This window comes from Protopterus annectens, chromosome 14.part0, assembly GCF_019279795.1.
Source record: "Protopterus annectens isolate FY-2018-M chromosome 14.part0, PAN1.0, whole genome shotgun sequence".
NCBI lineage: Eukaryota > Metazoa > Chordata > Ceratodontiformes > Protopteridae > Protopterus > Protopterus annectens.
The window spans coordinates 923,355,282-923,380,545 of record NC_056748.1 but is presented as its reverse complement, the minus strand read 5'-3'; the positions used below and the strand labels follow the sequence as shown (position 1 = coordinate 923,380,545).

General features: G+C 38.8%; 1 protein-coding gene across 2 annotated transcripts in view; it reads left to right on the top strand.

The window, feature by feature from the left end:
• Window positions 1-25,264, top strand: part of ENTPD7 (ectonucleoside triphosphate diphosphohydrolase 7) — a 1,330,884-nt gene that overhangs the window by 957,962 nt on the left and 347,658 nt on the right. For both annotated transcript variants that reach the window (XM_044056723.1, XM_044056722.1), the window contains one exon: window positions 14,355-14,679. In XM_044056723.1, the coding sequence (XP_043912658.1) occupies window positions 14,355-14,679 (325 nt within the window). The remainder of the gene's footprint in view (window positions 1-14,354; window positions 14,680-25,264) is intronic.

The following is a 25,264-nucleotide window of genomic DNA, read 5'->3' as shown; positions in this document are numbered from 1 at the left end:
CCCAATTATCACTAAGGAAGAGGTCCCAGACATGCTCGATAAGGCCAAAAAAAAAAAAAACATCAGTTGGCCAAGTAATAACTCAGGATGCCTCAAACTGCCTGAATCATGACCTGTTTGGGACCACAGCAGTCACTGTTTAACCATATCCCCCAGACAGACTTTGTGCCACGAATGGAGAACTGCAGTGGTCATTCCTCTAATGCAATGGCAGGCCATCAGTGGACCCCAGGAACTACAGACCCACAAGTCTGACTAGTCTCATATGCAAAGCCATGAAAAGAATCATTAGGGAAATGATTAATAAAGACATAGAAAAACCTTCAAACACTGAATTACAATTGTTGTGGTGTTATCAAAGGAAGATCATGCCTACTCAGCCTGGTGGACCTCTTTGAGACGGTCACCAAGGCAATGGATGAGGGAAGAATGGTGCACACTGCTCACCTTGACCTGTTTTAAGAAATTTTGTATAAAACGCCACTCATCCATTGTAAACAACATCACAAATATATGCATAGACCCCTGTGTTACAGGAAGGATAGCAAGCTGGTTCTCAGGATCCAGGAAGTTAGGATAAGGAACACCACATCCACAAAGTGGTCAGTCACTAAGAGAGTCCCTCAGTGCCCAGTGCTGGGTCTGCCCTTTTTTGGCATCTACTTCTCTGAAGTCAAGGCCAATGTGAAGGGCCTCTTGCTGACCAGGTTTGCAGATGATTGCACACTAGGAGTACTCATAGTATCTGCCCAAGAGACTAACATCCTACAGGAAGGACTAACGCAGAGAAATGTCTGATGTCAAAGCCATGACATAAAACTCTATACCAAGAAGTACATATCCTTTGGGAATTCAGCCACCCTAGGAAATTACCTGACTAATAACACACCCCTAAGAGTATTACCAGCAGTCAGGGCTTTGGGTCCATATGTAGATAGTAACCTGGCTATCAAGCAACATATGTCTAAGGTAGTGAGGAAATCAATCTATATTATTTAACTTATGGGCAAAGGTATGGCATCTAGATCTGGGAAGTCATTGTTCCACTGTATTTGGCCCTCATCAAGCCCATCATTGAGTGCAACGCTACCTTCAGTATGCACGTGAACAGGCATGTGCAACAACTAGAATGTCCACAGAGGTTCTTCAGAAAAAGACTACAGGGCATAAACAACAGGTCCTATGCAGACTGCCTCAAAGCCCCATCACTGTACTCTGTTTCCTATAGACTGTTGAAAGGCATTTTATTTGTGAGATACAACGCATCCTTGGGTCCCTCACTGATGGACCTTTTGCATATCTGCAAAGTGAATAACATCAGAATCATTCAATCAGGGATTTAAACTTTGCTTGGAACATAAATAGGACATGCTGGAGGGACAGGCATATCTCTCAGAGAATTCCCTTTCTGTGGAACAGGCTTTCCATTCACATGAAGCTGAGTTCTTACCTAATCCTATTCAAGAGAAACGTAAATTAGTAGATGGAAAATTGGAAATATACCCAGATCTAGCACCTGCGTCTATAATAGACAGAGGCAGCCAGTACATATTGCCCTAACTTACATATACCCCTTAAAATAACCTCTGAGGCACATAAACTTATGGGATACATTTGGGATGCTTGGCTAGGCTTATAAAAGCCCCAGTGGTTATTAGCCTAGAATACACCTATGAACCTGTAATAGATAAATACAGTCTATGTATCAGTATCATCTTAGTGACATTTTGTAAAAACAAGGGTGTATCATGTGAAGATCCTCAACATTTCAGTTCCAGCAATACAGCAGTACCACTCTTCCAGTATAAAGACTGAATTAAAAAAACACTAAAGTATCAAACTGGATAAAATTCAGTTATTGGCTTGTAATTACACTGCCTGGATGCCAGAAAATAATATATTGGTAAAAAGTAATAGAAAATCAACCAGAAAAGGAGAAGAGAAAATTCTAGCTGGGAAAAATATTGTACTTATTTATCAAAACGCAGTTGAAGTGTCTCCTTTGGTACAGGAGATTGCTTTCAATAGTTTTGCAGAAAAAAATAAATAAATCAGATGCACTCAATAGTTTTTCAGAAAAGTGAAACACTGAAGGAATATGTACTATTAAATAACAAAATGCTGAAAAAAATAAAATAAGCTTTAACTAAATTTTCAGATGAGCTGATAAAGTGCACAAATCAAAGGATGAAATAGAGAAAAGACGGGCTGAGCATTATCATCCAAGGCTAGCTTCGAAAGAAGAATTGCCATGGACTCCAAAGATAACCACAACGCATTCTTTAGCTATGTCAAGAATCTAAGTGGCAATTTTCAGATCTGCTCAGAGTTAGTGCAGAATGGCACAAAATACATTGAACCGACCGATATAGCCAACATCCCGGCAGACAGATACAGTGCAAACTTCACCCCCAAAAGGGCCCATAACTATACCAGAAGAATGTAGTGCCCCTGAAATCACAGTCACTCAGGTTAAAACAGCCCTCTCCAAAGCCAAAAACACAGCATCAGTGGGACCAGACGGTGTCCCAGGCTGCGTCCTACATGTGCTCAAAGATAAACTAACCCCTCATCTAAACACACTGTTTAAACTCAGCCTCTCCACAGGCTACATGCCCACAGTGGTGCACAGCAATGGTTATTCCGCTCCACAAAGGTGGAGCCACAACAGATCCTGGGAACTATCGCCCTATAAGTCTGACTAGCTTGGTGTGCAAAGCTATGGAGCACATCATCATGGATCTCATTAACAAATACATTGGGAACCTCCAAACACTGGACCGTACCCAGTTTGGCTTTGTTAAGGGCAGATCATGCCTCCTAAACCTGGTGGACTTCTTTGAGACAGTTACCAAGGCAATAGATGAGGGAAAGGTGGTCCACACAGCCTATCTAGACCTCGCAAAGGCCTTCAACACCATTCCCCACTCAGGTATTATAGACAAGTTCACCAGCCTTAACATAAACCACTACATCCCGAGATGGGTTGGCAACTGGCTCACAGACAGAACCCAAATGGTAAGAGTTGCGGGAGCTAGGTCTGACTCTAAACCGGTTACAAGTGGCGTCCCCCAGGGCACAGTCATAGCACCCCTCCTGTTCGGCATATACTTCTCAGTGATACAGGCAAGCACAGGAGGACTATGGCCGAACAAGTTTGCAGACAGCTGCAAACTAGGGGCTATAATTGACTCTCCGGCTGACACAGACATCCTCCAAAAGGGTCTCACTGAGACAGATACCTGGTGTCAAAACCATGGCCTCAAGCTAAATGCCAAAAAGTGCATAGTCAACAAAGTACCCACAAACTACCACATAGGTGGTAGCTACCTAAATACTGAAGACGTAATAAGGGATCTGGGGACCCGAGTAGATAGTAACCGCTCCTTTGATAATCACATTGCCAAAGTGTTTAGAAAATCCTTCTATGTGGCCCACCTAATCACAAAAGGGTTTGCATCCAGATCGAAAGAGGTCATTGGCCCCATCTACACATCACACCAATCATAGAGTACAATGCCGCATTTGGGATTCCCACTCCTCTTTTCTTGATACACTGGAAAATATTAAGGTACAACCCAACACTCTAATAATGGGTGATTTCAACTACCCTACCATTAACTGGGAAAACTACTCGTGTACCAACTCTTTTGCTCAACGTTTTCTGGAAATCATCAATTCCAATGCTTTAGATCAACTTATCCACACCCCCACCAGAGGCAGCAATATCCTAGACCTGGTCATCACCAACATGGGTGACCGGTGTTCCACACCAGAGGTCAGCTCCTCGTTGGTCAGATCCAACCACAAGCTAATCACCCTAGACATCCACATCCCGCTCCCACCCCCCATTAGGAAAACATCCGTAAAAAATTTCTACAAAGCCAACTTCACGCTTCTTAAGACAGAAGTGGCAAACTTCATGACACCCATGCAGATGGACAATAGAGGTACGACTGCTGAATCCTACACAAATGCACTTTATAAGCACTTACACGAGTGCATGGATCATGCTATTCTCCAAAAAAAGGAAGCCAATCTGGTGGTCTTCTGCCATAAACAAACTCTACAACAGAAGAAAGAAACTGTTGCAAAAAAGATTAAAATCCCACGATTGGAGGAGCTCCCTGGTCAGCCTCAGTAAGAAGCTGAGATCCCTCATAAAATCCTCCAAAGCTAGTTATGAAAACAAAATTGCCACTGATTCTAAAGACTACCACAAAGCATTCTATAGCTATGTTAAAAATCTCAATGGCAACACTCAGATCTGCTCTGAGTTACAGCACAATGACACTAAATATACAGAACCAACTGATATTACCAACATCCTGGCAGATAGGTTCAGTGCTAACTTTACCCCCCTCTCACTCCCTAAAGGGCCCATCTTTATACCGGAAGAATGCAAAGTTCTTGTAATTACGGCTGCACAGGTAAAAACTTCACTCTCCAAAGCCAAGAACACAGCATCCATGGGACCTGACAACATCCCAGGTTGCCTTCTACATGAACTACAGAATGAACTGGCACCCCACCTAAGTACCATGTTCAATCATAGCCTCACCTCAGGCTTTGTGCTCATTGAGTGGCGCACCGTGACAGTTATCCCACTCCACAAAGGGGGGGGCCACAACAGACCCCGGGGACTACCGTCCCATTAGCCTGACGAGCCTCGTCTGCAAGGCCATGGAACGTATCATCATGGAAGTCATAAACAGACATTGGAGATCTCCAAACCCTGGACCCCACACAGTTTGGGTTTGTAAAAGGCAGATCATGTCTCATAAACCTGATAGACTTCTTTGAAGTAGTCACCAAGGCCATGGATGAGGGTAAGGTGGTTCACACAGCCTATCTAGATCTCGCCAAGGCGTTCAACACCATCCCCCACTCTGGAATTATAGATAAACTCACTAAACTAGGTATAAATCCCTATGTCACAAGATGGGTTGCCAACTGGCTTACTGAAAGAACCCACACTGTGAAAGTAGCAGACTCCAAATTAGACTTCAGACCAGTGACAAGTGGAGTAACACAGGGTTCAGTCCTGGGTCCTCTCCTGTCTGGTATCTACTTCTCTGAAGTACAAGCTAACCCAGAAGGTCTTTGGCTAACTAAATTTGCAGATGATTGCAAACTAGGAGCCATAATTGAAACTCCTAATGATGTGGACATCCTACAAAAGGGCCTCACTGAGACAGATGCCTGGTGTCAAAGACATGATCTCAAGCTCAATGCCAAAAAGTGCATTGTCATCCCCTTTGGTAAAAATTCTGTACCCATGAACTACCACATAGGCGGTAGTCTACTTAACACCGAAAGTGTGATAAGAGACCTTGGGACACAGGTGGACAGTAGTCTCTCCTTTGATAATCACATCGCCAAAGTGGTCAGGAAATCCTTCTACGTGGCACACCTCATCACAAAAGGTTTCTCATCCAGAAAAAAAGAGGTCATTGTTCCCCTCTACTCATCACTCATTAGACCCATTATAGAGTACAACGCCCCTTTTGGTATGTACCTCACAAGACATCTACAACTGGAAAGGCTGCAAAAATACCTCACAAAGAGGATGACTGGCCTCAAACAGATGCCTTACGCAGACCGTCTCAAAAATCTCCAGCTTTACTCCGTCGCATATCGCCTACTCAGAGGCGATCTCTGCCTAACATACAAAGCTATGTCAAACCCAGAGCTGTTGGACATGCTCCACTTAAAGAAATCCCAATCCCTCCAAGCTACACGCTCTAGGGACCTAAACCTTGTCACCACAATAAACAGAACATGCTGGAGGGATAGATTCCTGTCCCAGAGACTTCCCATACTCTGGAACAGACTACCTATCTATGTCAAACGGAGCTCCTCATTAGCACTCTTCAAGAAAAATCTTGATGATTGGATGGGTAATAGGAAATTCACCCCGGGGATCACTTCTGTGGTTCTGCTTGACAGGGGCACAGGAAAATAACTTTCTTGGGTGGAGAAAGCCAGGGTACATTTTTGGCTAGGCTTGTATAGGCCCTAGGGCCAATAGCCTAGTACCTACCTATGAACCCAAGACACCTGCAACAACTGGAAAGACCACATAAGTACCTCACCAAGAGGATCACTGGCCTCATCCAGATGCCCTATGCTGCTCGACTGAAGAAACTCCAGCTGTACTCTGTTGCATACCGCCTACTCAGAGGTGATCTCTGCCTGACATACAAGGCCATGTCCAACCCAGAATTGATGGACATGCTCCACCTAAAGAAAACCATATCCCCTTGAGCCACATGCTCCAGAGATCTAAACCTCATCACAACAATAAATAGGACGTGCTGTAGGGATAGATTCCTGTCCCAGAGACTTTCCATGCTCTGGAACAGGATTCCAATCTACATTAGGCAGAGCTCCTCACTAACCCTCGTCAAAAGAAACCTTGATGAGTGGATGGAAAACTGAAAGTTTACCCCAGGGATCACTTCAATGGCTCTGCTGGACAGAGGCACAGGGAACTAATCTAAGGGGGCTTCGAAAGCCAACACATTCTGGCTAGGCTTATAAATGCCTTCTGGCAGATAGCCTAGTACCTACCTATGAACCTATGAGGCTTCTCAAGAAAAACTGCTAAAAAAGAACTGAAAGACAAAGTATGTAGACATTTTCTGTTGTACTAGGGAGAAAACTGGAAGTAACACTGTGTTAATTTTACGAATGCACAAATAAGCAACTGGACTGGCCTTGAGAAAATATTTAAGACCTGTATTAGTATAGATCTAATTATACCAGCTGAAAGAGTTGTTCCTGACAAAACTGTGTCAGAAAGGAAAAGTATTACAAATTGAAAACAGCATAGGGTTTGTAGAAATGGTTTTTCACTTGTGCACCAGGCAGAAAAGAAGAAAGTTTATCACAGCAATCAGGTAATGTCGGGTGAGAGGGCTGAGATTCAATTTGCTGTACCCAGCTGTCTTCATATGTTTTCCTGGAGAATCATAGACATTTTTGGATGCAGAGCCAGTAGGCTAAGGAGGAAATAAAAAGTTTAGCCACCAAAGAGAGCCAGCAAGGAGATGGGGACTCTACTTCTCATTCTTCTGACAATTACAAAGCCTATAGAGAGACTTTTCTTTCTGTCTTTTTTTTTTTTTTAATTTCTCCAAATCTTTTGGGTTTCTAATACCATGACAGGAATGGACTCCATTCCTAAGTCAAAGTGTGATTAAAGTTCATGAAATTAGTATCGTCTCAATCTTTAATGTTAGCCAGAAGTGCTCTTCTCAGTACCCACAGTGTGCCCAGTAAAGATTCCTTCTGCAATTCATACATAGTTGCATATATCAGTAACATATCTAAGTATGATTATAAATTCTTTTTTTATAAGAGCTGTTGCTACTACTACTACTGGAACTGTCTAGGTATCTTTCTTCCATATTGCCCTCATTTCTGCCTGCAAATCATGGTATTTTATAACTTTGTGTCTCTCTCTACATAAGACACTGTAGTCACTGGGTGTAGCAGTTTTAATGATCTATGCTACTTTTGTCTTCTTTTCATGGACTACTATATCTGTTTTTTTTTTCACATCTGTTTTTTTGAACTGTTAGTAATGGATGATCCCATGTGATATAAACTTCATCATTTTCCATGATGCTTTCTGGTTCATGTTTCCAGTGTTTTTCAGCTATTTCAGTATTATAATGTTTGCACAATCCCCAATGCAACAGTCTTGCCACATTATTATGCCTCTCAGTATACAGTCCTTCTGCCATTAGTATATCACAACCAGCCACAAGATGTATGACTATTTCCAGTTCTGTTTTACAAAACCTACATTTGTCTGTTTCTTCCACATGTTCAATGGACTTTGCAAACCAACATGTACGTTGTCCACTATTGTGGGCCATCAATATTAACTGTTCATCTTTTGATTTAAATTCACCTCTCCTTAACCATTACTGCATTCGATCCTGATCAACATGAGGTTATTCCAAGAGTTTGCTGTACTTGCTACTATATTTATGCATTTTCCACATTTCTTGCCTTCTCATCTGATCTTTCTTTTGATTTTTGGCACATTCAGTTGCTGCTTGACTTTCATCTACTTCTGGTTTGATTTCCATTCCCGCTTGATGCCAATATGCTTCTGCAAAACAAAGTAGGGAAGTCATCTTAGACCTACTCTCTTCATATTTCAAAACTTTCACTATGTTTGGGTCTTTTGTGGTCAGCAAATTTGTATGCAGTCCCATGATTGCAGATCTATACATCTAATCAGTTTTCTGGAGGCCGTACCGCCTTCAGAACGGGGGTTATATAGTCATGGTATGTAATGATTTTTATAAACCTGATAACACTCCTGCACTGAAAAATTTAATTCTTCCTTATTCCAATCTAAGCTGTCTTCGCTCATCAAATAGGCAACTTGTCCAAACAATCAAATCCTATAACTCAGGGGGTGACTCTCTGTTTGCCAATGCCATTGGAAAAATATGGAACTCCCTCCCCTGTAACCTCACTCTTACTACCTCCCTAGACCAATTCAAAAAGAAACTAAAACTCCATTTTAAGTCACATTGGCTTTGCCAGTGCTCTAACCCAGATTAGTTCTCCTCACTTAACCTAGATCTCTTTTCTCCCCATACTTATCCTAGCTTAACAACTTAACTTTTATCTTTAAAAGACCGAACACAATTTTTCCTTGTTCAATCTCTGACCATATCTGTAACCCTTAAACCTCTGTTAAAAAGACAGCCTAGGGTAGGAACCTATAACCTTAAACCAGAACATTGTATAGTATTCAAGCTCAAAGGCTGTTATTGTCCTTTAACCTAACATGCTTTATAAAATTTGTATAGGAACTGTTGTATTTTTTGTGATAGCTATTGCTAGACTGTTTTTGTTACGATATATACTGTATATCTTTCTCCTTAACTGCACTACTAAATGTAATAATATGTAATATTGTAACATGTATGTAACCTTCTGTCATTGTGGAGCTTTTCTCCCCGGGCCTCCGCTGAAAATGGACAGGTATCCAGTCGGACGATCCCGGTCAACAAATGTAAAATAAAAATAAATAAAATAATAAAATAAATCATTTGATGAGCATGAAGCGTCTTTCTTGTTTTCCTGTCCAGCCTATCCAGTACCTTTTGGGGGCCAGTCAGTCACTCCAAAACTGTAAGTTAGGGCAGGAAGAGCAAACTGGTTTATATCTTGAACTTTCTTCTTAGGTATCAACACTATTTTCAGTATTAATTTTAGTCTTCTAAAATATTCTCCCAAATATTTATACACTATCTCTTGTTCAAGTTATTTTATATCATATTCCTGTCCCAAACTGAGGTTTTTTTGGTGCTGCAGCTTTCCTGCTTTATAGGTTGCTTTTGCACATTTAAGACCAAATGACATTCTTATATCACCTGAAAACGTTTGACCACTTGCAGTTGTGCTTTCAGTTCCTCATCTGATGAACGATACAGTTTAAAGTCATCTACAAAAAGAAGTTGAGAAGTCTTTACACTTTGTTGTTTTCTGGGAGCCAAATTGTAGCCATGACCTAATCTGTTAAATAGCTTAATGGGTTAAGGGTAAGATAAGAGGAGCTGTGACAGAGTCACCCAGGAATATTCCCCTTTGAATTTTTATCCCTGGAATAATAATTTGTCCTTTATCATGGCTTAACTGCAGAGTGGTTTGCCACTGTTTCATGGTTGCTGTAATGTAATCGATTAGTGTAGGGTGTATCCTATATGGTTTTAAGCACTCTTTTTTTTCCATGAATGTAGGATACTGTCAAATGCTTTTTTGTTGTCTGTCCATGCCATACTTAAATTCTTCTCCTTTTTACAGTTCTGCATTATGACTTTAACAGCAAATGATTCTTTGTTACATATGACTTTCTTTTATTACCCTTTTCTTCTGTTGCCATGATTGAGTTTTCTTCTAAACGACTATAAACTCTATCAGTATCAATTCCACTGTATAGTTTATACGTTGTCAGAAGGCAAGTTACTGGTCTATATTAGGATAGCTTGCAGGTTCACTCTTAAGTAGGAGGATTGTTTTTCCTGTTGTTAACCAGACTGGTGTCTGTTCGGGATACACATATAAATAGATCTACTCATGGCTAAATCTTCATGTAAAGATGTTAATACTTTTAGCCAGACGTTAGGTACTGCATCTGGGCCTGGGGTTTTCCAATTAGAAGCTTTTCTTAACCTCAGACTTAGTATGTTTAAGCCTGCTTTTTTGGCCGTTCACATTCCATGTTTTGGGATGCATTGCTGCAGGTTCCAACATTTTAAATGGTTACCTAAAATTTCATGATATGTGTTGCTTGTAATATTTTAAAGCAGCCTTGTATAGGGGAATGTTTTAAATGTGAGGATGGGAGAGTATTATGAATGATTACTTTCTTGCTTTAATATTTTTACCATGTACAACAGTGTGTTCAGGATTTATATTGTAACAAGGTAAGAAAGGCTGTTAAGAAGCAAGTTAAAGTTAGAGTCCTTGATTTAAGTTATAGACAAGGGTTTTGTTAGCAAATTGGTTTGTGGAAAAAAAGAAAATGAAGCAAGGCATGGAAAATGACATTTTTCTTGTATCTAGAAAATTGAGCTATTTTGTTTGTTAGCAAAGACTCTTAGTGGGAGACAAGTATACAGGAGCACAAGGTGATCCGCTGTGGCGACCCCTAACCGGGAAAAGCCGAAAGAAGAAGTGGCTGTGGGTGCAGCCTTTGATTTAGGGCAACTGCTCCTATCTGGAGAGCTAAACTTATTTTTGTATAATATATATAGTTATATGTATGTTGTAAGTTAAAAGGGGATAGGGGACTAATGCATATCAATTTAGGATTTGAGTGTTTTCAGTGAAGCAGAAAAGCATGAAAAATGTGACATTGATTCAAATGGAAATGAAAAGAAGCAACTGCAACAGAGATCAGCTTGCCAAACAGTGTGAGCATGTAAGCTAAAAGTTGGAACTATTCAGTGAAAAGAACTGTGATGTATAATGTGGGAATAATAGCTTTCTAGCATAATTGCTAATCTGTCTATATTGTCATAGAATATAAATGGTCTTATGGTTATCGCCCAAAAGCCAAGAGTATTTAGTTATATTATGAAATGTAGGGTGTAAATATTAATGTTGTAGGAGATGCATTTGGATAAAAATAAGTATGCAGATTTAAGATTTCAGTATGGACATTAAGCAGAATATCAAATATAAAGGGAAATGGGAGTAGTAATATCAATTGCTAGAAGGGCTCCAATAGTGATAGGTAAAAGGAACAGTAATTGCAGATTGTGGTAGTAAGGGATTATTGGCAGGGGAGGAGGCTTATGCTAGCATGTACATATATTCCACCTAAAACTGCTGTTATAATTTTGGATGGAAATAATCAGGATTGGAACTTGATTTGCAATAGTAAGGATGTATGAGGGGGGGCCTAGAAGGAAATGTAACAAAGGAGGGCAGATTTCTGAAGAAATACATGAAAATATTTTGTATGGAAGATGGGAATCCAGTAGAGGGAACATAGAATTTACACATTATTTCCTATAACTGGGCTAGACTGGATATAAGTTATATTTTATAGGAGCATGTCTGTTTAATTAAAAACTTTGCTGTACTTCCAGTAATTATTTCAGATAATACACCAATAAAAATGAAGATAAAGATGATGGACTCTGAAGTAAAAATGAAACTCTGGGCTTTCCTACTTGCCTATTAGAAAAGAAGGAATTTAAGGCATATCTCTCAACTCTTCCTGATTTTGACTAAAATGTTAAATCTGTCTCTCTGAATCCGCCCTAAAACTGGTGAATTTTGGAGAAATGTTGATGAGTTACACTTGATGTCAATAATTAAGAGTTGTAGACTCCTTTACTTCAAACAAATGTATATTAATGCATATTCTTTCATTCTGTCAACATCTTAGCAGTGCTAATATTTTTAAAAGTGCCCCTGATTGTCCCTGATTTTGATTTGTTCCTATTCAGGTGAGAGAGCTATAATGTAAAGAGTGGATGGTGGAAATTATTTGACAATTTTAGGGAAGATAGAAATTACTTTAGAAGGCTAGCCGCATGGCTGGGTGAACATTGGTGATAAATGATGGTCACTATTGAAGTGACAACCTATGACCCTGTGAAGAAATTTGGGAAAAGAGGTTGTAGATGAATGGATTAGGTAGCTAGTGAGTGGGATAAAATGAAAATGCCATTAAAAATATGGTAGAAGTAAGAGAGAAAGATTTATAGGGAGAATTACTAGGAATTAGAGGGGTTGACAAAAGTTGGGCGGCCACAGTGGTGCAGCGGTTAGTGTTGCCGCCTCACAGCAAGAGATTCTCGGTTTGATTCTCGGCTGGGGTGCCTTCTGTGCGGAGTCTGCATGTCCTCCCTGTGGTCACGTGGGTTTCCTCCCACATCCCAGAGACATGCTGTAGGTGGATTGGACACTCTAAATTGGCCATAGGCATGAGTGCGTGCGTGTGTGTGCCTTTTGTGGAAGGTTGGGCGCCAGGCTGGCAACTTGACACTGTGAAACTCCACTGCCAATCATGAGCGGACAGGTGATTCGCTGTGGCGACCCCTAACTGGGAAAAGCCGAAAGAAGAAAAGGGGTTGACAAAAGTTAAAAGTATTGAAGAATAAGGGGAGTCTCACAGAAGAAGAACTGCAAAGTGAAAAGGGGAAAATAAGGTGGTATTTTGATAAGGTAACCACTTGAAATGTCAGGATCTGCATTAGCAAGTCCCATAATACTGAAACTAAATAGCAGAAAAAAACGGACTTGCATATACTAAGTCTTAGGATGGCCATTTCTCAGAATATTTCGTTTTTGTCAGAGGCATGGCAACCTGAAAGTTAGTTTATATAAGTTTGCGTGTTTGCCTGCCTGCAAAAAAATAAGTTTTAAGGAGAAGAGCAATGTTTGATATTCGCTCTCTTTCTGCATTTTCAGCATGCCAATATTTCATCAGGAAGCCTTTGGGTAACATGCACATTTTTAGAAAGGTTAATGTTAAAAGCACTACAACTTTGGCAAAAGAACGTAGAAAGGGTTGTTTTCAAACTTGGGGACCCTATAACAAGAAAAATAACTAGAGATCCTTTAGAAATATTAAGAGATATTTTGAACATTTTATGAAAATTTGTCTAAAGTAGAGTGACATGTAAAACCAAGAAAAGGCAAAAATAAAAATATTTATGGAAGACTTAATTATGACAAGGCTAGAGGAAGATGAGGCACAATAATTACAAGCCTGCCTAAATGATAGCCTGATTAATAACTTTGTAAAATTACCTCAAATCTGATTGGGTAGGTTCAGTGTTCAGTGGGCATACAAACAAAATCATAAAAGTAAGAAAGGATCCTATTTTCCTAAGATGTACACACAGGACCAAATATATTAGAAGTTCAGATTAGCTATTTTTCCTTTGGAACAGCAAAAGAAAGAAAGGCCATGTCTAAACAGTCTTCAATAGGCTGGGCCATTGTATTATGTACTGTTATTCCTCTAGGGGGAGCAGTGAGGACCCAGAGTACAAAAGCCTTCCACAAGGATATAGAGGTAGCTATGTTGTCCTTTCTCTATATTTTCTCTAACTGTTACAGAGTGGAAACCTCTTGGAGTTCTAGACCTGGGTTATCTACAGATATCTTAGTGTTTGTTGCATCTCAGCTTTTCATTTCTAGTCACCTACATATTTGTATGAGCTTTGGGAATCATCCCAGTAGCTAGGACTGCTGCAGAAGTGATCACAACAAATAATGTAGTACAGTTGATTGAGAACTTACTGTAATTGTAGATGTTCCGGTAGATCACGTTTGTAGTACCGTTTCACTTCTGCCATCCCCCACCTTCTGTTTTTAGGCATCCTGGGCTGGGGCAGGATACACTATCCTTCACCTCCTATTCTCTCTTTACAGGCCTTTAGACCTAGTCAAAGTTGAATGGTTTAGGGAGCCCTATTTCTCTCATTTCTCTCTCCATTGTATATCATTTGAGGATTCCCTCATGTCTTTTGGGCTAGAAAACACTGAAATAGCATGGGTGGATATTGGTTTTATGTCAGGAATGTCTTGATGTCCCCGACGGATATCTGCCACACCTGGAGCCCTAAGGGTGATGTGCTCTGGAAGTGAACCCAGGAGATGAGTCTTTAGCGTTTGAAGTCCCAGTAGTTAGGACTACTGCAAAAGTTATGTACTCAAACATCTATTATTATCATTAAGTTCCTGTACAGTTGTACCTTTTGTGTCTTTTCTTGTAGAAATACATTTTGCTAACATTACTAGTTTTTTGTTGCATCACAGGTAAATCTATGCTGAAAAAATATTTTATCTGTTTTTTCCAGGTTGTTGGGCCAACAGACAGGTTTAAGTGTAGAGGCACCATACCTTGACCCTTGTCTTCCAGTAGGACTGACGGACAGTATACAGAAAAATGGAAGTGTTTTTCATATTCGTGGGATTGGTGACTGGGATAGTTGTCGGGTGTCTGTTAAGCCATTTCTTTCCAAAAGCAACGAGACACATACTTCTCTGAACCAAGTGTACATTTCTCCTATAGACTTTAGCAACAGTGAATTTTATGGTTTCTCTGAGTTTTATTACTGTACAGAGGATGTACTTCGCATTGGAGGACAGTACAACAGTGCAGAATATGCAAAAGCAGCAACGGTAGGCATTATTTTTATACGTTTGGTTTGTGTGTTTCAAATTTCTTTTTTTTTTTTGTTTTTTGTTTTTTTTTGTTTACCAAGTTTTTGCTTTCCTTTTTCCCCTTTCAGCTGTTTTGTATTCATAAATTTCTACCTTCAACTTTCTTAAGTTTTTAATTTTCATATTAATTGGCTTTTGTATGTTTTATGGCAAAACTGTATTTGGTTGATATTTTTTTTTTGCTTTCATGTTTGCTGTCCTCTCTCTGCTTATCATCAGCCCTCCATTCGAGGCTCATTTGTTCCCTTCCTTGAGGCAAAAGCTGATCACAGGAGACCATCATCCAGGTAGCCTGACTTCCCATCCCTTGATGTCTGAATAGTGCACTCTCTAGTGTGAGGGGTGCAATCCTTTCTTCCTGTCAGTAGAATGTGCATATTTCCATACATGCCTTTTCTGAAGGAACCACCATTGTAACAGACAGGAATGCCTCCCTTCCCAAAGGATGAGTGAGCTGATGTCAGCTGCTCACTTGAGTGATTGATGTAAGGTAGAGAAACTGTTTAATATAATAGGCATGCTTTCTTAGAAAATGGTAGTGCCTGAGATCTGCAGGGGATTGGGTTATATCATTGTAGTTGGTCTGTGCAGAGAGCTTGAGATACATAACTTTGCAAGTGTAGGTGAGATCTGGACAAGACTGGGATAACATGGCTAATGTGCCTTATCAGTGTTGTGGGAAAGTCAGGGGTATTTTCTGTAGATTGGCAGGTTGAGGTAGTGGTCCCTTTCTTTAAGAAAGATAAACAGAAGACATGCTTCAACTGTCACAAAGTCATAGTCCTCATTATCCCTTGGAAAACTTAAACTAGAATGCTTGAAATTAAACTCCAGCTAGTAAAAGAACCTTTGAATCCAGTTAAACAGTGTGCTTTCTATTCAGATCATGAAACAGTAGACTCTCTTTACACTCGTGTACTTTTTTTTTAAAGTTTTTATTGGATTTTCACTTTGTAAAATAATCACAACATTATTTACAGAGATTTGTGAACATAAATGAAAAAAATGTTAACTAAACCTCACAAAATAAAAAAAAAACTATTTACAGGAGTGTCTATTAACCATCAAGTCATTCAAGTTATTATACAGTACAAAGCAGTTATTTTTGCTTGTCAAACAGATCTCTCAAGTTTTTTCCATGTATTTTAGCAAGAGGTAATCCTGGTTGTTTATGACTTCATTGTAATGATTTCCAGGTAACAGACTTAAATTGCAGTATTTATAAATTCTTTGAAGGAGGGTGTAGATTTATTCTTTCAATTTTGAGTTATAATCTTTCTCCCTATAGATAACATAGACTACAAAATGCGATATTTCAGTTTTTAATACATATAGGAATAGAAGTGTTAAAAAGGATTAACAAATTTATCTCCAAAAAAACTGTAAAAAGAGATTGTTATTCCAATAAGCTGTTAAGACAATACAGTCAAAAACATGTTGCCAATCCGCTTTAAGTTCTTGTTTACATCTCCAACAAACTTGTTTCTGCTGGAACATTAAATTCAATTTTATGTGATGTGAAGAAAGCTCTGTGCAAAAATTAAGAGATTCCATCTAAGAGATGAAGTTGTATGTTTAGAAGATATTAGAATTAGTTTTTATCTTCTTCACTCGGAGGTGTATTATTATTTTGGGTAAAATAGTTCCAATAATTGTCATTGCAACTTTTTGTTTCTCTCCTCACAACTCTATATAATTTAGATAAGAGACCTTGTCCCAATGTGTTCTGTTGCATTGTGAATATTAGATATTCAATTAATTTTGGGATATGATCTCTTATCCTTTGTTGCATTAACTTAATTTTCCCTTCTACATGTTGTCTGCAGGATTGTACATCTAGCCACATGTCTGTATCTAAATTATATTTGTTCTTAATATAATCAACAGAATGTAGCTTTTCATCCTTTATTAACTGAAACCAATATAGCAGATTTTTCTCTTTAAATGTGATTGTTTCTATCTTTGAGGTAGAGATGTTATTTTGGGTAAATGCCATAGGAAATATAAGGGAGAGCCATGCTTTCTGTACCCGGTTTCTGTATATACAATTTGTAAAAGTGTTTATTACAGTAAATATGAAATAGGAGTCACTTGTTTGGTGACTTTTCCCTATAAGGTAATCCTTTAATAACCAATGTAGACTGTTATTTAGTATGAGATAATTATTAGAATATCTTTTATGTTTAGAGTTTATAAAAAGATTTCCTAAAAACTCTTTCCACCTAGCTGCGTGTTATTAATCCAAAGATGTATTGTTTTTATATTTGATGATAATGAATTGCACTTGTGCATTTTTGAAGGGCTGTGAGGTTTTTATTTGTGTTGTAAACTTCAAGTGCTCATGTTCTCCAGGAGTGCAGAACCAGCGCCACTGCTTTATCCTCTCAGGTAACCTGTATGAGTATAGTGAGAGTTTTTTGTATACTCGGTATTGTTAAATTTGTTCAAGTTGGGTGTCTGGTTCCACCAAGTGTGTGTTGCCACCACTCCTTTTCACAATTTCTATGGACAGGATAGCAAAGTTTAAGTCTTAGAGATAGCTTCTTTATTGTTTGCAGAAGATGATGTCCTTTTAACGATCAACCTGTTATGACTTCTTTTTCCCAGTTGTCCGTTATCCATTGGCCTTCATGCAATCCTTTGGTTCGTTCATTCCCATTAGGGTGAGAGCTAATCATGGGAGAACATCATCCAGGAAGCCATTTGTGTTTTTTGTCTGTGTTTCTGAAACCTATCCCATCTCCAGGCAGTAACTGATATGCTCTAACTTCCTGCTATTGTGACCATGCTCATTCCTCCTCACTTCCTATGAAGACAGATACATGGAACTCCCTAGCCCATATGTGGTATGCTGTGTACCACTCTCTCTCTCTCTCTCTGTCTTTCTCCAATAAAGTGCTGGCATTGCAGCAGGTTGGACAGTCTCCCTCCAAAATGAGCAAGCCTGCATTGGCTGCCACTGCCATTTTCCTTTTCCAGTGCCTCCATTGCCTGAGCTGCTAATTGTACACTGGTTGTCCAAAAAAACACCAAGTTCACAGCAGCTTCAAAATAAAACTGATAATCACACAAAAGAAGCAGCTTGTCAGGCAAAACAATAAAGCCCAGAGCAGTGCGAAGTAAAAGGAAAACACTGGGCAGCTCAATTCACGTCACCACACTTTAATCCACAGAACACAGCACATTAACGCTCAACAATACGTTTTCGTTTGAAAAAAGCACTTCATCAGAAGTGGGCTGTCCTGTAGCTTAAACTTTTATACCTTTTGCTTAATTAAATTAATGAACTAATCTAGAGCTTGAACTTTAAAGTGCATATGCATATTAAAATCATTTGTACTAAAAAACTTTTATTATTACAATAAAACATGGATAAATAATGAATAGTAAATAGGTGAATCGTATTTAAAACCACTTGCTTAGAAATGAAACAATTAAACTCTCATTAAAAATGTATCTTAATTCATGAATAAAATAAATCCATTTTTATACCAGTTTTACTTTAAATAACATTGGAGCTCCATTTAGTGGATACTTCATGTAACATAAACTTATACTACAGTAAAAGCAATTTAAAAGATCAACTTCCCTATTGAAAAAGCTATTAAAAACAAATATACAAAAATTATGTATATATGTTACAAAGATGTTAAAATGATGTATTTGTACAATATTATGAATTAACTTTTCAGGACCATAGTTTAACATAAAAATAATCATAATGGGTGTAATGTCAAGTGTAAATGTTAAAAAACATAAAATACTTAAAAATATAAAAAGTATTATTTCAAATAAAGTGAAAATACATTTCACAATTTAGCCGTTCTTAATTTTAATAAAGGGGCTATTGAGATGTGTTCATTGAGACCCGGTGGTTTGTTGGCCTCTAAGGTGATCTGTCACTACAACTCTCGGTATTCTATGCATTCCTCCCATAGTCCACCTCGGCCATTCTTTTCAACCCTTTCTAAAACAAAGAATAAATAATGTCCATTTTCACAATCTTGTTTATGCTTGTACAAAGCATTGGTCTCCTTATTTGTTTGTAGGTCATACATGTGTTCGTAAATTCTCCTCCTGAGCTTACGCTCTGTCTTCCCTACATAAAATGCTTCACAGATTTGACATTTCGCTAAATACACAAGGCCACAATATTCACAGTTGTTAAAGTCCTTGCCTTCCAGGGTAATTCCCCTACTATCCAAGTGAACAGTTTCTGTATTACTAATGTATGTACACTGTTGACAATATCCACATTTGAACATCCCCTTCCTTTTTCTCCATCTTTGGGCTTCTTGATTAATACCGTTTGTCAATAAACACTTTAAATTGCTTGAATTTTTATAAACTATCCTTAATTTTTCATTTTTTAGTTTTTCTATATCAGTAAAGGATAGAAATTTTCTCCATTCCCTATCCATGGTTTCTCTTACCATTTTTGCACTTGCATTATACTCCAAGATAAGTGCACTACAAAAGTTGTCTCTTTCCTTTTTCTTGGGCTTACTATATCAACTGCAGTGACCCCTAGTATTGACTTAAAATCGGTAAGTCTCCTTTCTGATACTTTCTTCTCTATTTTACCAATTAAATCATCTGGACATTTCCTCATTTTGAACATTTTCTTTACCAAACTTTTTTCCACCTCAAAATCTTCATCTCTGGACGTCATTCTGCAGGACCTAATATATTGTCCTTTTACTATATTTTTCTTCTTGTACGCAGGATGTGCACTTGCAAAGTGCAAATAAGAGTTAGAATATGTACTTTTTCTGTACACCCTGGAATTAAACCTTGAATCATCCTTATATATTTCTATATCCAAATATTGTAACTTCTCATAATTTGTTTTGTAGGTAAATTCAAGGAAATCAGTACTATTTATATATTCAATAAAATTAGATATTTCTTCTTTTGGCCCTTCCCAGAAAATACATATAACATCCAGGAATCTTTTGTAAAGTGTCCAATTCTTACTGTATATTGATTCAGTTTGGCCAATATCAAATTGGCGTAGGTGGGTGCACAGGTGGCACCCATCGCTACTCCTTTCTTCTGGTGAAAGAATTCACCTTTCAAATAAAGTCAGGGTGGTTGGTACTCTGTTGTCCTAGTACCCCCCCCTTCTTGCCCCCCCCCCGAAAATTTGTAGACATATATTATTGCTCATAACCCTCTCTATTCTTTAATCTCTCAGACCTCTGCGTAAGCCCCTTTATTACAATTAAGAGTGGCTAAATTGTGAAATGCATTTGCACTTTATTTGAAATAATGCTTTTTATATTTTTAAGTATTTTTATGTTTTTTAACATTTACACTTGACATTACACCCACTATGAGTATTTTTATGTTAAACTATCGTCCTGAAAAGTTAATTCGTAATATTGTACAAATACATCCTTTTAACATCTTTGTAGCATATGTACATAATTTTTATATAGTTGTTTTAATAGCTTTTTCAATAGGGACGTTGATCTTTTAAATTGCTTTTATTGTAGTATACGTTTATGTTATATGAAGTATCCACTAGATGGAGCTCTAAGGTTATTTAAAGTAAAAGCTGGTATTAAAAACGGGTTTATTTTATTCATGAATTAAGATACATTTTTAATGAGAGTTTAATTGTTTAATTTCTAAGCAAGTAGTTTTAAATAAGATTCACCTATTTATTTACTATTCATTATTTACCATTTATTCATATTTTATTGTAATAATAAAAGTTTTGTAGTACAAATGACTTTAATATGCACATGCACTTTAAAGTTCTAGCTCTAGATTAGTTAATTAATTTAATTAAGCAAAATGTATAAAAGTTTAAGCTATAGGACAGTCCACATCTGATGAAGTGCTTTTTTCAAACGAAAATCTATTGTTGAGAGTTAATGTGCTGTGTTCTGTGGATTAAAGTTTGGTGACGTGAATCAAGCTGCCCGGTCCCGGGTTTTCCTTTTACTTCGCACTGTTGTGGGCTTTATTGCTTTACCTGACAAGCTGCTTCTTTTGTGTGATTAACAGTGGTTGTCCAGTTATAGTCAAAACTTCATCCATTCATACACAGACCTGGGAGTGTAACGGTTGCATTTCACACAGGTGCGTGGATGTGATTTGCTGCAGAGCAGCTCTAGTGATAATCAGCATCTCCTAATATGAGAGAATCATTTCAGTCTGACAAAATAACTTTTTATTGAATGCGAAAGCTGTAAATATAACTCATTGAAAGCCACTTTCAGCAGGTATCAAATTATTTTTTATTTTTTATTTTTTTTTGGTGGGAGAAGCACACACACACATCCCCCAATACTTGAGAGACAATGGATTGCTTTGTTTAAGGTTTGGGGTAATAATGTCAGCTGTTAAATGACTTTAAGAACAATAGGGAGATATCAAAACCAAGTACAAAACTGACAAGTGGATTTGGATAGTAGCCATAGCTATAGCCATGCAGGAGCTGCAGAGATTCACAGTTGAGAAGTGGGAGCAAACTTTCTGGATAGAGCTCAGTTTGCTGGTCAGTCTGGATCCCTCTATTCCTGTAGGTAATGAACAAAAGAACAAGTGAAAATGAGAATACTGTGTAGGGTTGCTGGTTTTAGTCTTGATAATAGGGTAAGGATCTTTCAGATTCAGGAAAGCCTTAGAGTAGAACCTCTACTTTCTTGGACTGAGATATGTCAAGAATCTCAATGGCAACACCCAGATCTGCTCTGAGTTACAGCACAGTAACACTTTACCCCACTCTCACCCCCTAAAGGGCCTATATCTGTACAGGAAGACTACAGAGTCCCTGTAATCACATCTATGCAGGTAAAAGCTGCACTCTGTAAAGCCAAAAACACAACATCCCAGGCTGCGTTTTACACGTACTTCAGAAGGAACTGGCTCCCCACCTAAGCACCATGTCCAGTCATAGTCTCACGTCAGGCTTTGTGCCCACTGAATGGCGCACAGCAACAGTTATCCCACTCCACAAAGAAGGAGCCACCACTGATCCTGGGAACTATCACCCTATTAGCCTGATGAGCCTGGTCTGCAAGGCCATGGAACGTATCATCATGGAACTCATAAACAAAGACATTGGTAACCTCCAAAACTCTGGACCCCACCCAGTTCGGGTTTGTGAAAGGCAGATCATGCCTTCTGAACCAGATCGACTTCTATGAGGCAGTCACCAAAGCCGTAGACGAGGATAAGGTGGTTCACACAGCCTATCTTGACCACGCCAAGGCTTTTGACACCATCCCCCATTCTGGAATTATAGCTAAACTCACTAAACTAGGTATAAATCCCTACGTCACAAGATGGATTGCCAACTGGCTCACTGACAGAATCCGCACTGTAAAAGTTGCAGACTCCAAATCTGACTTCATACCAGTGACAAGTTGAGTACCACAGGGTTCAGTCCTGGGACCTCTCCTGTTTGGTATCTACTTCTCTGAAGTACAGGCTAACACAGAAGGCCTCTGGCTAACGAAGTTCATAGATGACTACAAACTAGGAGCCATAGTCGAGGCCCCAAATGATGTGGACATCCTACAGAAGGGCCTCACTGAGACAGATGTCTGGTATCAGAGGCATGGCCTCAAGCTCAATGCCAAAAAGTGCATTGTCATCCCCTTCAGTAAAAACTCTGTACCCATGAACTACCACATAAACGGCAGTCTACTTAATGCCGTATGTGTGATGAGACCTTGGGACCCAGTGGGACAGCAGTCAGGAAATCCTTCTATGTGGCACACTTCATCACAAAAGGGTTCTTATCCAGGAAAAAAGAGGTTATTTTCCCCTCTACTTGGCACTCATTAGACCCATTAATAGAGTACAATGCCCGTTTTGGAATGTACCTCGCAAGACATCTGCAGCAGCTGGAGAGGCCACAGAAGTTCTTCACAACGAGGATTACTGGCCTCAAACAGATGCCCTACACTGACTATCTCAAAAAATTCCAGCTTTACTCTGTAGCATATCGCCTACTCTGAGGAGATCTCTGCCTAACATATAAAGCTATGTTAAACACAGAGCTGTTGGACAGGCTACACCTAAAGAAATCCCAATCCCTCCGAGCTACATGCTCTGGGGACCTAAACCTTGTCACCACAATAAACAGGACATGCTGGAGGGATAGATTCCTGTCCCAGAGACTTCCTATACTCTGGAACAAGCTACCCATCTATGTCAAGCAAAGTTCCTCATTAGCACTCTTCAAGAAAACTCTTGAGTGGATGAGAAATAGGAAATGCACCCCAGGGATCACTTATGTGGCTCTGCTCGACAGGGGTACAGGAAATTAACTTTCTTGGGTGGCGTAAGCCAGGGAACCTTGTTGGCAAGGCTTACTTAGGCCCTTGGGCTGATAGCCTAGTACCTATCTATGAACCTATGTGAACTGAGCATCTTTTGAGATTTGACCATAGGTGGCTGTATTTATTAAGTATTCCAGGCATAGCCCACTGAGAGGATGCCCTAAGGCAGACCAAGAATAGAGTTTACTGACTGGCTGTCTACTGGCCTGAAGTACTTGAGGAACCTTCAGTATCAGTTAGAATTTGTGGTTGGAGAAAGGTAGTTTGCTGTTCCCTGCTTAGTCTGTTGCCACTTTGTCACCTGGAAAAGTGGAAGAAAAACAAAGTTACTGTTAGCCCTCCAAGTAATCTGTCCAGCTTTTTTATTGTTGAAATGTGTTGAGGGTATTTATAGCATCCATAACTCCACTCTAATTTATTTCCCTAGTTACCAGTCCGAAGTTAATGAGCTCACTTTCTTTAATGTACGTTGCTTCATTTCTTGGGAAAAGTTTCATCGTAGTACTGCATAGCACTGTAATTAAATTGAAAAGAAAGGAATTCAGGCATACTTGTTTGTAACTAGATACCTCATTATACAATTGATAAGCAACTTCTGTTTCTTTTCTTCGGTGCTACATATTTCCTTTGTGGTCACACTGTTGTGAGATATGACCATTGTCCCTTTTTAATGGTTTGGTTTTATCCTTTTTTCAGGTGAGTTGTTAAATAGAAGAAGTGCACCTAACACACCCTCCCCAAATTCTTATACCTTCTAGCATTGCATACTTTTTATGCTAAATGCTTTCTACTGTAAATCTGTTTGTTTTTGCCTTTGGCCATTCCTTGCCCTGCTTTTATATACTGTGCAATTTGATCTTCTCATCCACTAAGAGAAGAGAACGGACGTATTAGTTCAGGAATCTTTTTTTCATGTTTCCACTCTGTATTTTTGTTTTATCCAGAGCTTATGTTTGTTTTCCCTTCTCTTTTGTACTGAAAGTACTCCTTGTATACCAGCCTTTCCATTCTATTTACATTTTTGTTAACTTTGCATCACTAAATTTTGGTCTGTCTAATTTATCTTCCTAGGCATACCCTTCAGTAATCTTGATGTATCCTTGCTATTGTTCTGGTGCTAGGAAGACAGTCATATGTCTGAAATCCACTTCCCACACTATGCACCACAAATTACTACTGGTTATTGGTGACAGTTGAGTACAGGATCTTATTTTATGTAGATGTAATGCACGTATTTAACAGAAACACCTTTCTGAAAATTGTGAGAGAAATAACGTTTGGTGTAGGAGCTAATTTTATGCAGATGTTTTAGAAAAAGATTTATGGTTATTTACAGTAAATTCTCAGTTAACCAGAACTGTGAAGCAACCAGAAAAAAAAAATCAAAGAAATACAGTACAATTTTCATGTGTTGCACTTTCTGCCCCCCCCGAAACATACCTTACATTTTTAGAGTTTTAAAAAGGAAGACAGGAATACATTTCCTCTCTCCCCAACCTAAGAACAAGTCAAACCAAACAAATAGTATAGGGTACCATATTAGTCAGGCCTATCTACAATTGTGTTTGCCATCATGCATGCTAAGAGAAAAATATATAATATATTATATGTAGTATGGTTTGAAATTATTAATGCCAGTATGAACAAGTAATATTTGACGCCTAGAGGAGTAGTAGGAGGTAACTGCAGAAACGCCTGGAGACGTCACTCGGATATAATAGTAACTCTCAAGCAACCAGAAACTACAGATGTTAAGTTGTCTATCTCGCCTTCGTTCTTGCTGTTTGGGTTCGGAGCCGATCCCCGGCTCCGACTCAGCCATCTTCTATAGCTCGAGAGCTGTTTGCTGGCACGAGGCTACCCTTTATCCCAGAATGCCCAGTGTCAGCTACCCAGATCTCATTTGCCACTTCAGCTGCAAGGTTGCTTCCTTACTGGCTCAGGCTTAGTATACTTTTTTTGATATTATATATTGTTGTTTTTTTTCTTGAAAGTTTGTCAAGTAATTGTTAGAGGCTTTCCTTATATTCTTTAACTGTAAAAAAAAAAAAAAAAAACTCCATTTGTTCTTGTTTTTATAGCATAGTTTTTCATTATTTGTTGTGTGGTTGTTGTTTCTATAATGTCTAATGATACTAAGGTATCTGGCTTCAAAAAAGTGTGACTCATGCTGTCAGAAAATGTCTCTGACAGATGGACAAACTAGTTGTGTTTATTGTTTGGGCACTGTTCACATGCAGGAC